Below are 12526 nucleotides of genomic sequence, written 5' to 3'. Positions count from 1 at the left end.
TTGCCACAGTATTGTTCTGTCAAAGCTGTAGAAGCTGTTAAGTAGAGCCCCTAGGAGGCACCAAGTTAATTGCTTTTAGTATTCCATTTGTATCCATGGCAATGAATATCATCAACACTTGTTCCATTTGTCTTGTGGACCTTTGCTTGCTCTGCAGTGACCTGTTTGTCTGGAGGTTCACATCACCTGACACAGCCTCTCAAAGCTAACGCGGAAGGGGGCATGAGCTATCAACCTTTCACACAGTCTTTTAACTCTGACAGCGCTCCTGGCCAGACTCAACTGGATTATGCTATCAAAAAATGGGACCACGGCTCCCCTTTACTGAACATAAGGCAGCAAGACCTGAGACTGCCGTGTTTATAACGTGTTTATGGCCTGTATTTCCACTGGTTTCAAATATTGTGCCTGTGCCGTTTCTGCTCACGTGCCTCTAAGCAAAATAATTCCATGATAAACCAGGTCACGGGTGCTGTCCTCACCACTTACCTGCCCTTCAGTTTGTCAATACAAAATGGCAGAGGAAGCAGAGGAACAAATTGTGCAATTTATTGAAGTGCCCTTGTGAATTCCCAAGCACATTGGAGTACAAGTGTTATGAAAAGAGCAGCCATTGTGCACAAACCCCACAAGACAATTACAATTCAAATGAATAGAAGCTGCATCTGTTCCCAGTCTGTCTGTACCCAACCTATGACCTGCTGTTACTGCCATTCATGCTCAGTCCAGCCTCAGAGAATCTGTGGACGTGGAAATTGGCAGGAGGGTAGGGAGAAGGCCACTGCGGTTCTCTCACTAACCCCCCACTCCCACCCCGCCAGCCAGGGCCCCACACTCTCCTGCTCACACAGAGGATGGGGGAAGAAGTAGAGGTGGCTATGCCAGTGTGAGAAAGAGAAAGTGTTTTGCGAGGCAGGGCAAGCAGACATATATGCAAGTATTCTTTTCACGAAGAGGCCATACATTAATCAAAATGTAAAAGTTGGGAAACTGTGCCTCTGTAAGACAGAAGTTCCATGGCGCCCTGTGTGGTTATTTATGATGCCACACAGCACCATTTCCACCTCTCTTCTAATGAAAGCCTATATATCTTCCTTTTGTGAATCAAACCCACTGAGCTTTCATCATTTTTGTTTCCTCCAAATGCTATATTACTCCCCGATGTTAGGAGTTAAGTTACACACTGAATAAAAATAGCAAAACAGTGATCGTAGAGTGAGAGTTTGTGAATGACAGAATGACTGGAGCCCCTTTGTGATACACAAGACTCAATTATTCAAACAAATCATTGTTTCACAATAGAGAACAACATTTTATTAGTGCTTCCAATGAGCCAGTGACATGGTAAATTCAATAGACAACGCATCCAACACCCATCATGAGGATCATCCTGTTGTCACTGCCATAACCTTAGCAGTTACATCACTCAGACTTTCTTTTAAATTTTTTTAAAAATTAGAGCACCTTCAAAATTTCAATCTTTTGTTCTAGCCCTGTAAAATAACTGTAATGCAGCAAGCCGTCAAACATCACACATTGGAAAAAGCTGTTTCTGATTTCTCAATGAGGATGGATGAGCAGCAGTTCAAAATAGTTCATTTCTAACTAAAATCTCTTCACATGTCTCTCCTTGGGCCCTGTGTCCACCGCACGGGGGGTGCTCATGCTTAGAATGTGTGGGGATTAATGACGAATTGAGGCTTGATGAGGAAACTGCTACATAATGGTCAATGTGGGACCAATTAGCAAGCATTTCAATGGAATACTGTGAAAAACCTGTGCGCTGTGGAAAACTATCAGGCTGTCGCCCAGTCTTTCTGTCTTCTTGTTTTCTCCCGGCAGCTGCGATATCAGTTTCTGATCTACTGCTGGTGGAAACTGACAGGGGAGCCAAGAAAAAAAGAAAACCTCTGAATGGGCAGTCGATAGAAAACATGTAAATGGATATGTGATGTAAATCTCCCGGAATGGTTTTACTAGCATGGAATGGATCTATTTTATTGAACACCCCTGAAAGATTCTACCCTGAACTAGTTCTCTCCATCCCCTCACTCAACCAAAGTGTTGTTTCCCAGACATTTCCCTGGATCACAACCTCATGTCTCTCCAGAAGTCACTTCCATCCAGTTGTGTTCTGTACAACAGTACTCTGTTATACACAGACCAGATTCAAAACAATGATACTTCACATTACATTTGTGATTTACTAAGACCTTTAGCAAGAGCAATTCAAAACCAATGACATGATAGCACATTCAAAAACAATAGCACATTCAATACCAATAACACAACATATAGAATAAATTCTGAATTGCACAGAAGCATCTTCACTACTGAAGGTCAAGCAAATGCCTCTAAAACCTATTGGACTGCGCTTCATCCTACAGCAAGACAATGATCCCATACTGCTAAAGCAACAAAGTTTTTCAAAGCCAAAAAACGAATCTATTTGAACATGCATTTCATATGTTGACGAGAAAACTTAAGGCAACTTGCCCTTGAAACAAGCAGCAGCTGGAGCTGACTGAGTACCATGAGAGAATATGCTCAGTACCTGGTGATGTCTATGGGTCCCAGACTTCAAGCAATCATTGCATGCAAAGGATAGACAACAAAGTACTAAATAGAACTACATTCATTTATATAACATTAATATGTCCCAAACGTTATGGTGCCCTGAAATGGGGGCCATGTATAAAAAGTGCTGTAATGTCTACATTGTGAGACCAACTTGTGATTAAAATGCACAGTATTTTATACATGTGAATTGTTTCAGAGCCCAATCAAGAAAAAGTATGTCTTTGTCCCAAACATTATGGAGCCCTCTGTATATATGAGAAAAACTGCGAAATACTCAAAGTATCATTTGAAAGCCATAGCTGAATGTCTTGCATCACATTATCAGTTGGAGTAGTTAATCAAAATCACGCCTCACCTACTGCAGTTTGACAAACCTTTCCAAATCACTAAATGCATGAATAATCTGCATATAAATTTTCCATGAGCGCATCATTCGCATACATGATTCACCTTGCACAGGATCAGTTCTGTTCAGCAAATTACAACAAAGCAGTCTGTACAAGGCAAAGTGCCATGGTTATGTTATACATCTCAAATTTACAGTGTAAGGGAGATGTCCATCATCACGCATCCAACACTTCATTCATGAAAACTCAATAGGATAAAGCCATACAGAAGCGCTGTCAGTACCTGGATGGAGACATCGCTGTAGGACCCACCAATGACGCCCGAGATGGCCAGCGGTAAGTCGTCATGCATGGCGTATGATCCGTCAGGGCAGATGTACTCAGTCTCGTCCACTTTGGTCAGGGATGCGCGGACGAACTCCAGGGACTGTTCCAGGGCGTAGGTGTCCTTTGAGCAGGTGTCCAGGATGTGAGCACCCAACTTCAGGCCTGGAAGGATGTGGCTGTCCTGGTTGATCTTGTCAAGCGCCAGCAGCATGGCTTCCAGCCTCTGGATCCCGCGCTGCTCGTTGATGGCGCCGCAGTCCTCCATGCCCTCGCCCTTGTGGTGCACGGGGAAGAGACCCCCTATCACCACGTCCCCCTCCACCGTGATCTCACGCTTGGGGGCCGTGTTGTAGCTGGTGGTGGGCAAGGCCTCGGGGACGAGCGTGAGGGCGAGCAGCAGCAGGAATAAGTGTAGGTTCCGGCAGGGAGCCTCCTCTGCTTGGAAGCCAAACCTCACAGCGGCCATGTGGATGGGCAAGTTGGTGGCGCTTCTTTCTCGGGATGTTCAAGGTGCAGCACTGCCAGGTTTTAGAGGCCTACTATTTCTGTCATTGCGAGGTCTCTCGCTGGTGTCAGGGACATCTTTTTTTTGTATTTGATCTCGATCCCTGAGGACAGAACAGAAGGAACTGTAGTTACCAGACTTTCAAAACATGGAGGTATTCTTATAGACAGCCATGCTGTCTATATGATGAAGATGAATACCACCAGATTGCATCTCCATTCCAATTCTAATATACCCCACCAAGTGGAGCAAGAAATAGTAATAATTTCAAGTTATATTCGGTCCCACTAAAAAAAGAAAACCATCTTTCTCACAATCATTGGATTTGGGTTAAGACTGGTCGCCCTGTCTAAGCAGGAGCATGTTCTCAGAATGAGCCACCCAGCAGCTCTATTATTGTGTTGGTTTTTGTTCAGTAGGGCCAAGTTCATTGCACTATTTAAGCAACACAATCAGCAAAGATAAATTATATTTATTGGAAAAACTCACACAAAACACAGAGCAAAATGTGATTCATCAGTCAATATGAGGACAAACTGTTAATCATTCAACAGCATCACAATGAAATTTCGGACATTAAAGCTATATTCTAGAGATTAGGATTAGGATCAATTTACTCAACCAAGGAGCAAGGTTAATATTAATTATTTTAGTGGAGGAATGCATATGCTTAGATTCATGCATGAATAAATCCTCATGCATGGATACTCTGTTCTCACTCTCACTTCTCATTTCCTGGATGTCCCTCCAATATGTATTTAGGGTTTGGTGCTCTCTCTGAATCAGGCACTCATTTGTGAAGCTCTCTCTTGGGCAATCTCTGTAGCTCATGATATTGTTTACAGTTAAAGTCTGTGGTTGCTGTACACACACACACACACACACACACACATGCATATGGGCTTGTAAAGGTACACACCTACATACAGGAGAGCGAGTTTCCTAAATACTTGCTGCAAGTCACACTATAAAGACGCAGATTTTCCTCCAGCAGTCTAGCTGAAAAATTGCACTGGGTCCTGCAAACACAGAATTCTCAGTTTCAAATCCCCTCCCCCTTGCCTACCTCTCCTCATCCTGCTTTTGGAATCCCACAACTACGTTGCCACTATTATTTTTTTTAATTCCACTAAATTAGAATAATAAATTGCATTTGTGCCAAATTTGTTTGGTTGAACTGTATTGTTTGCTGCCTAGCTAAATATAAACTGGATATGAGGCATTCGTTGTACATTGGAAACACTTAGAGGAAAATAACCAAACTAGAGCTTGTAATTTATTTTCTTCCAAATATAGTACAGATATTCATTATGGAACATGTTCTCCTGTCAAAATCAAAATCAATCTCACCTATAATACAAATCAACTACTTTCTGCCTTTCTGTAGAAATGCAGAGTCCTTCAGACTCCAGGACAGCAGCAGAGAAAAGAAGATCATTTATCTCTTATTTGTGTGATATTCCCTACGGTCGCTATCGAGACACCTTCGAAAAGCATCATGTTAAAAGCAAAAATAAAGGCACAGCAGAGAACACAAACGCCAGTCCTGAGATCAATCCATCAAACAGCCAACGCATGGCTGCCCTCCCCACCACCCCATCCCATGCCTCTCAGTTCCCCCTGTGGTTAATTAGATGTAGCACAGTACATTGATGCAATATACCCATACAGATATTGAGCAAATATCACCACACTCTCTCACTCTTGTTAGTGAGGTCAGTTCATTCAAGACAGCAGGAGTCATAATTAATTGCATCAGCAGGACCTTGGAAATATAAATGATTTGCGTAAATATTTTTCCCCAATTAATTTTTAACCTGCTGAGTTGCCCATACAAATAATCATGGCAAAATTCCAGTCTCTCTATTCTAAGCATCTCATAACTGGCTCGTCATTTTTTTTTTTTTTTTTTTCCTCACCAGATGTGTAGTGAATGTCTGATGATATCTGCTGCAAATGGCTGAGGTGTTTCACCCAGGTGAGTGCTAGACATTGTTGGTGGTTGTGGTGAGTTCCAACCATTTTATTGCCATTGCCCAAATACCCAAATATCTTGTGCAAGGCTTAACAATGATTAAAAAAGAAACACAAAAACAGGACCGTCTGAACTGGCTTCACTAAATATGTGACAAAACTCGAGAACTAGCAAGACACTTAAGCTTGTTATCCACCTTTGATGCACTAAGCAAAACCTGATCGGGGAACAACATACGTCAAGCATCCACAGCAGACAGCAAGATTATATCTGTGCTGAGTTGAAATGGAGATGTTAAGCAGTATTGAAAACATAGCTGGGGCTTTCGGGTAATTAAATACAACCACTAAAAACAAAAACATTGCACACATTTCTTTCCTAGCATCTCTCATTAATTTAGCTCGTGGAACAATATATTCATTGTCCCACACATCAAAGATTTGAACCTATGACTTTTTGCTAGTGAAAACAGTTACATCATTATGGAAGCACACTGCTCAAATATTAAGTATTTGTTTTTTTTCCCTTTCCCTTCAGTAAAAGGAAAGCAAGTATATGCCAATTTACTATCAAGCAGTTTTTTTTTCTATGCACATTTCATATGCTGAGAGGAAAATCAAAGAAAATTACAAGAATTGTGTGACATTGATTGTCTTCCAGAATTACAATATTTTGCCAAAAGCCACTCCAGATGTCTGAAATCAAATGATCAAAATAATTACTTGCTCTACAGAAGTACTTACTCACCATCATTTTCTACAATCTCTTTTTAAACACAATGCCTTATCCAAATGGATGTTCCCAAAAGCAATTCATATTGAAAACTCTGAAACAAAGACTGAAACAACTGCCTGCCACCCATCTCCAGTCCACTAATCACTTCTTTGCAGTATTGTCTTGCAGGGTAAAACAACCTGCAAGACAACAAAATGCAAGATATCCTGCAAGATATCAAAATGTTTTCTCTCAAAGCTCAATGTGCTCATCTCACTGAACCACAGTCCAGTGCTCATTAAGGTTTCTTTAGCTAACCTTTGTTGCCATAGTAACTTGCCATTGAGAAAAGGATGGGAGAGGACAAGCAGGTCAATATTGTCCATTCAAAATGGTCCTACCAGGCTACTGAAATGTAGTCATATGTAAAGTACTATCCAATGCCTATATGTCTATATAAGGCCGGGGTTCTTCTTGTCAGGTCCGTGAACTCGTAGCCTTTGACATTGGATAGTACATTACATATCTGACTGCCCTATACCCTTATCTGGTGAAACACTGTTCAAATTTCTGCTTTGTTCAAGGGTGTAGTACCCTCCCCACCCTCTTGGAACCTGAACCTGAAATCTGATCAAGAATAGAATTTTACATGCCTGTCAATACAATTACAATACAGTCTGAATCTCCCCAGCTTGCCTTTTATATGGTGAAGGATTCAAATTGGATCATGATGGTTCAACGGCCATGTTGATATAAAAGCCATCATTTCATTAATTCATGCTTTGTCGTTTCTTACTGATGCTTTTATCCGATCATGGCGATTCAATTCAGTCATGAACATTGCCAAAGTGGTCTTTAACCCCTGTTATTATTATTCCCCAAACGTTCTTATTAAATACTTATTTGTCATACCAAATTAAGTGGTTGTATTAAATGTTGCAGCCATCATTATATCAATGATGTTGAAGCTTTCAGTGGTGAATAGTGGCATTCAGTTTGCCTTTTTAATTATCCAAGCATGAGATACCATTTATCTTAGACAGCTTATATAAGGCTAACAAATTATTCAATTGTGAAACACTTTGCTGCAGGGTCCAGTCTGGGTTTTGAACTCACAACCTATGAGCGATATGGATTTAAATACCCTCAAATTTAATCTGACGGTCCGTACTTTACCCTCATATTCATTGTTTCATTTGAAATCCAATGTGCTGGAGTACACAGACAAATCAATAGAAATTTTGTTAATGTCCAAATAGTTAAGCACTGCACATATATATATATATATATATATATATATATATATATATATATATAGACCTCCAATAAGGCAGAATTGTCCCTTGATAATTTTGGAAGAGTAAACTGATGCTACTGAAAACAGTGCTACTGAAAATGAAGTAGTTTGCAATGAATTATGAAGTATATAAATGACCACATGGTATGTGTAAAATTGGTGGCAGTAGCAATATTTCATTAATATGGCCCTGGATACACATGGAATCCAGCTTATTGGGTATTCATCTACAGCATTTTAAAGAGAGTTCTTTGCCATTTAAAATTCATATTACACTATGTGACATCACTTTTACTTGGGGGATTCATGCCGCTGACATGAATACAAAAGAATACAACCAGACAAGATATCCTGCAGAATTTTTTAAGATCTTATTTCTATGCTATATCATAAAAAATTTAATGAATCACTGGCTGGAGCAAACGTGCCAGAGGTCCTCACGGCACTGCACGCTTTGCTGAAGCAGACAAAGTGAAGAAGCAAGGGCAAAGAAAGAAACAGGCATTTAGGACAAGCCGGGAGATACAGGTACTAATTAGGGCAAGGATGAGGGACAGCAAGCATCCGACCTTGTAATTTTCTCATACCTGATGGCTAAAGCTAAGGGGGTGGAAATTGGTTACTGCTTGGTCGAGAAATCTCCTGGGACATTATTGCTTGAAGTAGCGGTGGATAAATAGGAGATTCATTTCCTTGAACAAAACATAAATAACAAAACAGCCCAGCTTTAGTGGTGGAGGATATAATTATGTAGACTTAAAACAGAGGTCCTGACTCATTGTGCTTAATAAAGATTTCATGGTAGTTAAGACAAAGAGTAGGGTGTTCCCTGGAATCCTAGCCAAATTCACAACCCATCTATCAAATCATCCCTCAAGTCCAGTTTGCTAAATCAAATTCCTCTATTTCAGCAGGTGTGTGGTGGCATGAATTAGGCAAGCCATTCACATATCAAACAATATGCAGCATTAACAGTCATAAAGTACACCTGGAGAACATTTCTTTAGGTATGGTAATTTCCCATGATGAGAATGTATTTATTTTTATTTCTTTACAGGATTGAATGTCTTTGTACCATAGGCTTTATTGTAAATGCATTTTAGTTCTAATGTCTTCTAGTGACAATAAAACTGGGGAAACATGTAAGATTATATGCATTGTATCCCTGTTGTTAGAGTAACTGCAAAGTTCATGAAGTGCAGCCATATTTCTAAGAGTCGCAGACAATTTCCAGGGGTCCATGTGATGTAAATAAATTATTATTATTATTATTATTATTATTTCTTTTATTATCAGTAATTAATAATTAATTAATAATTAATAAACTAATGCAAGAGTACCAGTGCTTATTGGCCTCTTAAACACTTCAAACTAGATAATGACAAACATGGAAACAGCTAAGAGGAAAGGAAATGATTGCAGAGGAAAGGCGGTGGAAATGGAGAGAGAGAGATGAGTGGGATGGAAGGAGAGGAAAAGAGAAGGTTGTGGAGGAGGGAAAGAAGGTGAGGACAGACCAGAGTGAAGCTTGACAAGGTGTTAATCTGCTCAGGTGTTGAAAATCACATTTCTGGAGCGGAAGCAGCAATAATATCTAGAGTACCTCCGAGAGAACATTTACAGTATGAGCAGCTTGAGGCTGGAGGGACTGTGAAGATACCAGGCCCAGGCCACTATTTGGCTTCATCTTCTTTCCTTACTAAGTGCATTTTGCAAGGGTGTATAAATATGTGCAAAAAAGAGCAACACACACAAGAAAAAGGAGCCAAAGTGCTAATGTAAAATGTCCTTTGTGTGGAGTACAATCTACTGTAGAGTTTAAAAAATAAAAATACAATACAAAAACATAATCAGAGCAGAGCCTGTTGCAATCTTCTGATATATGAACAATCTGGCATCAATTTCCATTTTCCTGCTTCAACCTGGCAAATGCCTCTCAGAAGCATTCTTTATGTCCCTAATTTTCAGTACAGTTTTTATGCACAATTATACCATGTGAAATCTCTGTAGAGATTATGATTGTAAAATAAATACAGCATGTGCCATATTTATACTCATCAAAACATTTCAATAAAGCAATATTTTGTGCCAAAAGAACTCAAGCAGGTAATTGATCTGTGCACAATGAAGGGTTGAAATCAGAGTTCTGTTTTCCACATTTACCCCTATGGTTTATATTAACAGTCAGCACAACAGAATGGCAAATTGCTTTTTAATTAGACATCTCAATTTACTGATATTTCCAAGGCAATATTTTCCCAGCCATTGTCTGCCTCTGGAATGACTTTCTACCTTACAGCTATAATGGATATATCAAGGAAGCAAGTCAGGTTAAGTATCATGCTCAAGTGATCAGAAACCAAACCCCTCCTGAGATTTGAACCAGTCATCTTTCAGTTACAAGCCCAGGTACAGTACTTCACGTGAGCTTGTAAATCACTTTGCATTCCTCACCTTTCACTTGACAAAACCTTTTGAGTACATTGCTCAAAACCTCGGCTTCCTGACACAGCCCCACCCAGTTCTCTGGCAGAGCTCATTCATGAGGTTGCGAAGGGTCATCAGAAGGCCATCACGAGTCCTTCGTTGCTCGCTCTGGCGGCGCGTTACTGCTCTGTGGATTGAAACGTTACCTCTGAAGACAGTCGTGTCCTCCTCAAGACAAGGGAATTCAGAATCCCTTTATTGCACTCAGAGCTCTTTCAATAACAACAATTATACCCTGAGAGGAATTTAAGGCAGTAAAGCCTGCTGTCGAGAAAAAAAATAAACAACTTAATAATAACTGTTCCTCAGATGTTGAGTATGACGACATTTTCAAATGTTGCTGCTGGTTTTGTTTTATAGCTTTGATAGTCACTTAATATCAATGTAAATAATTACCATGATCTATGTGTAACAAGCCCTACTCAGGAGAATTGAAAGAAATTGCAATATAAAATTGCAATGTTGCCACATTGCCTGATGCATTATGAATTGTCTATCTTGAGCCTTTATCACCATATAAAAAGGAGAACAGTCTAGGTACTTGACACTGCAGAGAGTAGAAAGACCAGGTCGGGGCACAGAGCTCAAAGAGGGACCCACATTTAGCCTGATGAAATCAGGGTACACCGATTCTCTGTGAGTTTCTGACTATTTTCTGTTCATTATTTAGAAGAGACAGGTTGCACTTTTCCAGTAAGCATTCTGTATGCAACACTTGGATTCTCCTTCTCTTTCCGTCCCTGCCACAACACCTGTGAGAACAAGCCGCTGGAGCCAACCCCCATTCACTAATCACACTTTACAGCTCCATTTCTCTGTCAGGCATCCATCCTCTCTCTCCTTCTGTGAGCTCATTAGTGTCACAGCTTTGATTGTAGCTGGCAGTGTGATGGATGCTTCATGCTTTTGTCTCTCTGAGCTCCTTCCCTGCCCATACATTATTCATTGAGCCATCAGCTGTGACAGGGCAGAGGGTTGCTATTGGGCTTCCCTGACCCTGCCCCTTATACTATAACTAAGCTCTGATGCATGATGCACAGACACACACACACACACACACGCATGCATGCATGCACGTGCACACATACACACATGCACACACACGCACACACGCATGCATGCATGCACGCACACACACACACACACACCAGAACCATTCCTGGGCTGTTCTCCTGTCTCCATGGACTCCATATTAGCTTTGTATGAGATACAGTGGAAAGATACTCCATCTATTTGATGCTTTGCCCCCTGCATCACCAAAAGAAACAAAACCGCATTGAAAAATAATGATCACAACTGCAATTTAGCGGTGAGGGGGTAAAAGGGACATATTTGGATTACAGAATGAGTTTTATCAAGCAAAGAAATGGTTCAGTTGACAATAATGATGACAGCAGGGGCTACACAAACAGGGTTCATTATATCACTTGCCAATTTATGATTTAAGCACACATGCTACTTTACACTCATTGCCTATATGTAGCACACCAGATGGTGTTGGCTCCATACAGATATGCATAGACATGATAGATACCCTTAAGTATTGCGCTGCACATCACCTGAGTCACAATGAGATGTTAGCATTCAAGCCATTCTATTCTGATATGGTCATGAGCATTAATCATCCCAGAGTTTAATTACAGAGATCTGGTAGCTCAGATAGTTACAGTTGGTGGCAAGATAAGCAGTCTATGCATCTGTATAATGAGGGCTTCGATTTAGGCTCAGTACGTGACAAGGCAGAAATGAAGGGGAGATGATTCCCAAACAAAGCACCCCCAATGGCAGCCCACATGTGCAGCAGCTCACCAGGTACCCAATGGGCCAAACGTGCAAAATATTCTTGTCACGGCAGGATGAACCCATGTCTTTACTGGGTGGCATAGAGCCTCACCTGGAATGCAGGGAGCGAGTGGCTAGGCCCTTAGAGAGAAGGCCCCAGCCTGACCTCTCTTCTGGGGGAGATTCCAGAGCTGTCACTCCTCCTCCCTGTCACTGTGCTGGTGTATTTTTGCTCTTCTGAGATGCGGTTATAACAGCTGATCAACTTTTAAAAATGACCTCTCTAATAATCTTTATCATCGGGGGAAAACATCAAATGCATAAACGTCAACCCCTTTGCTTTCGATATTTGAAGCACGCTCAATAATAGCAACAAAAATAGCAATAACAGAAGAACTATTACAGTTCTGTTGTAATACTATTAGTACTACGTTAGCATTTTACCTGAATCCCTTATTATTTGTCCTATTTTCCCAAATCGCATTTGAATATTATTACAGGGATGTGAAATG

At 40.7% G+C, this 12526-nt stretch overlaps 1 protein-coding gene across 2 annotated transcripts in view; it reads right to left on the bottom strand.

Annotated features, from left to right (window-relative positions):
* grm2a (glutamate receptor, metabotropic 2a) overlaps positions 1–12526 on the bottom strand; it is a 45577-nt gene that overhangs the window by 26585 nt on the left and 6466 nt on the right. For both annotated transcript variants that reach the window (XM_064305696.1, XM_064305695.1), the window contains exon 2: positions 3211–3862. In XM_064305696.1, coding sequence (XP_064161766.1) covers positions 3211–3720 — 510 coding nt within the window. In that variant the 5' untranslated portion in view covers positions 3721–3862. The remainder of the gene's footprint in view (positions 1–3210; positions 3863–12526) is intronic.

This window comes from Anguilla rostrata, chromosome 13, assembly GCF_018555375.3.
Source record: "Anguilla rostrata isolate EN2019 chromosome 13, ASM1855537v3, whole genome shotgun sequence".
NCBI lineage: Eukaryota > Metazoa > Chordata > Actinopteri > Anguilliformes > Anguillidae > Anguilla > Anguilla rostrata.
This window is presented reverse-complemented; position numbering and strand designations above follow the sequence as displayed.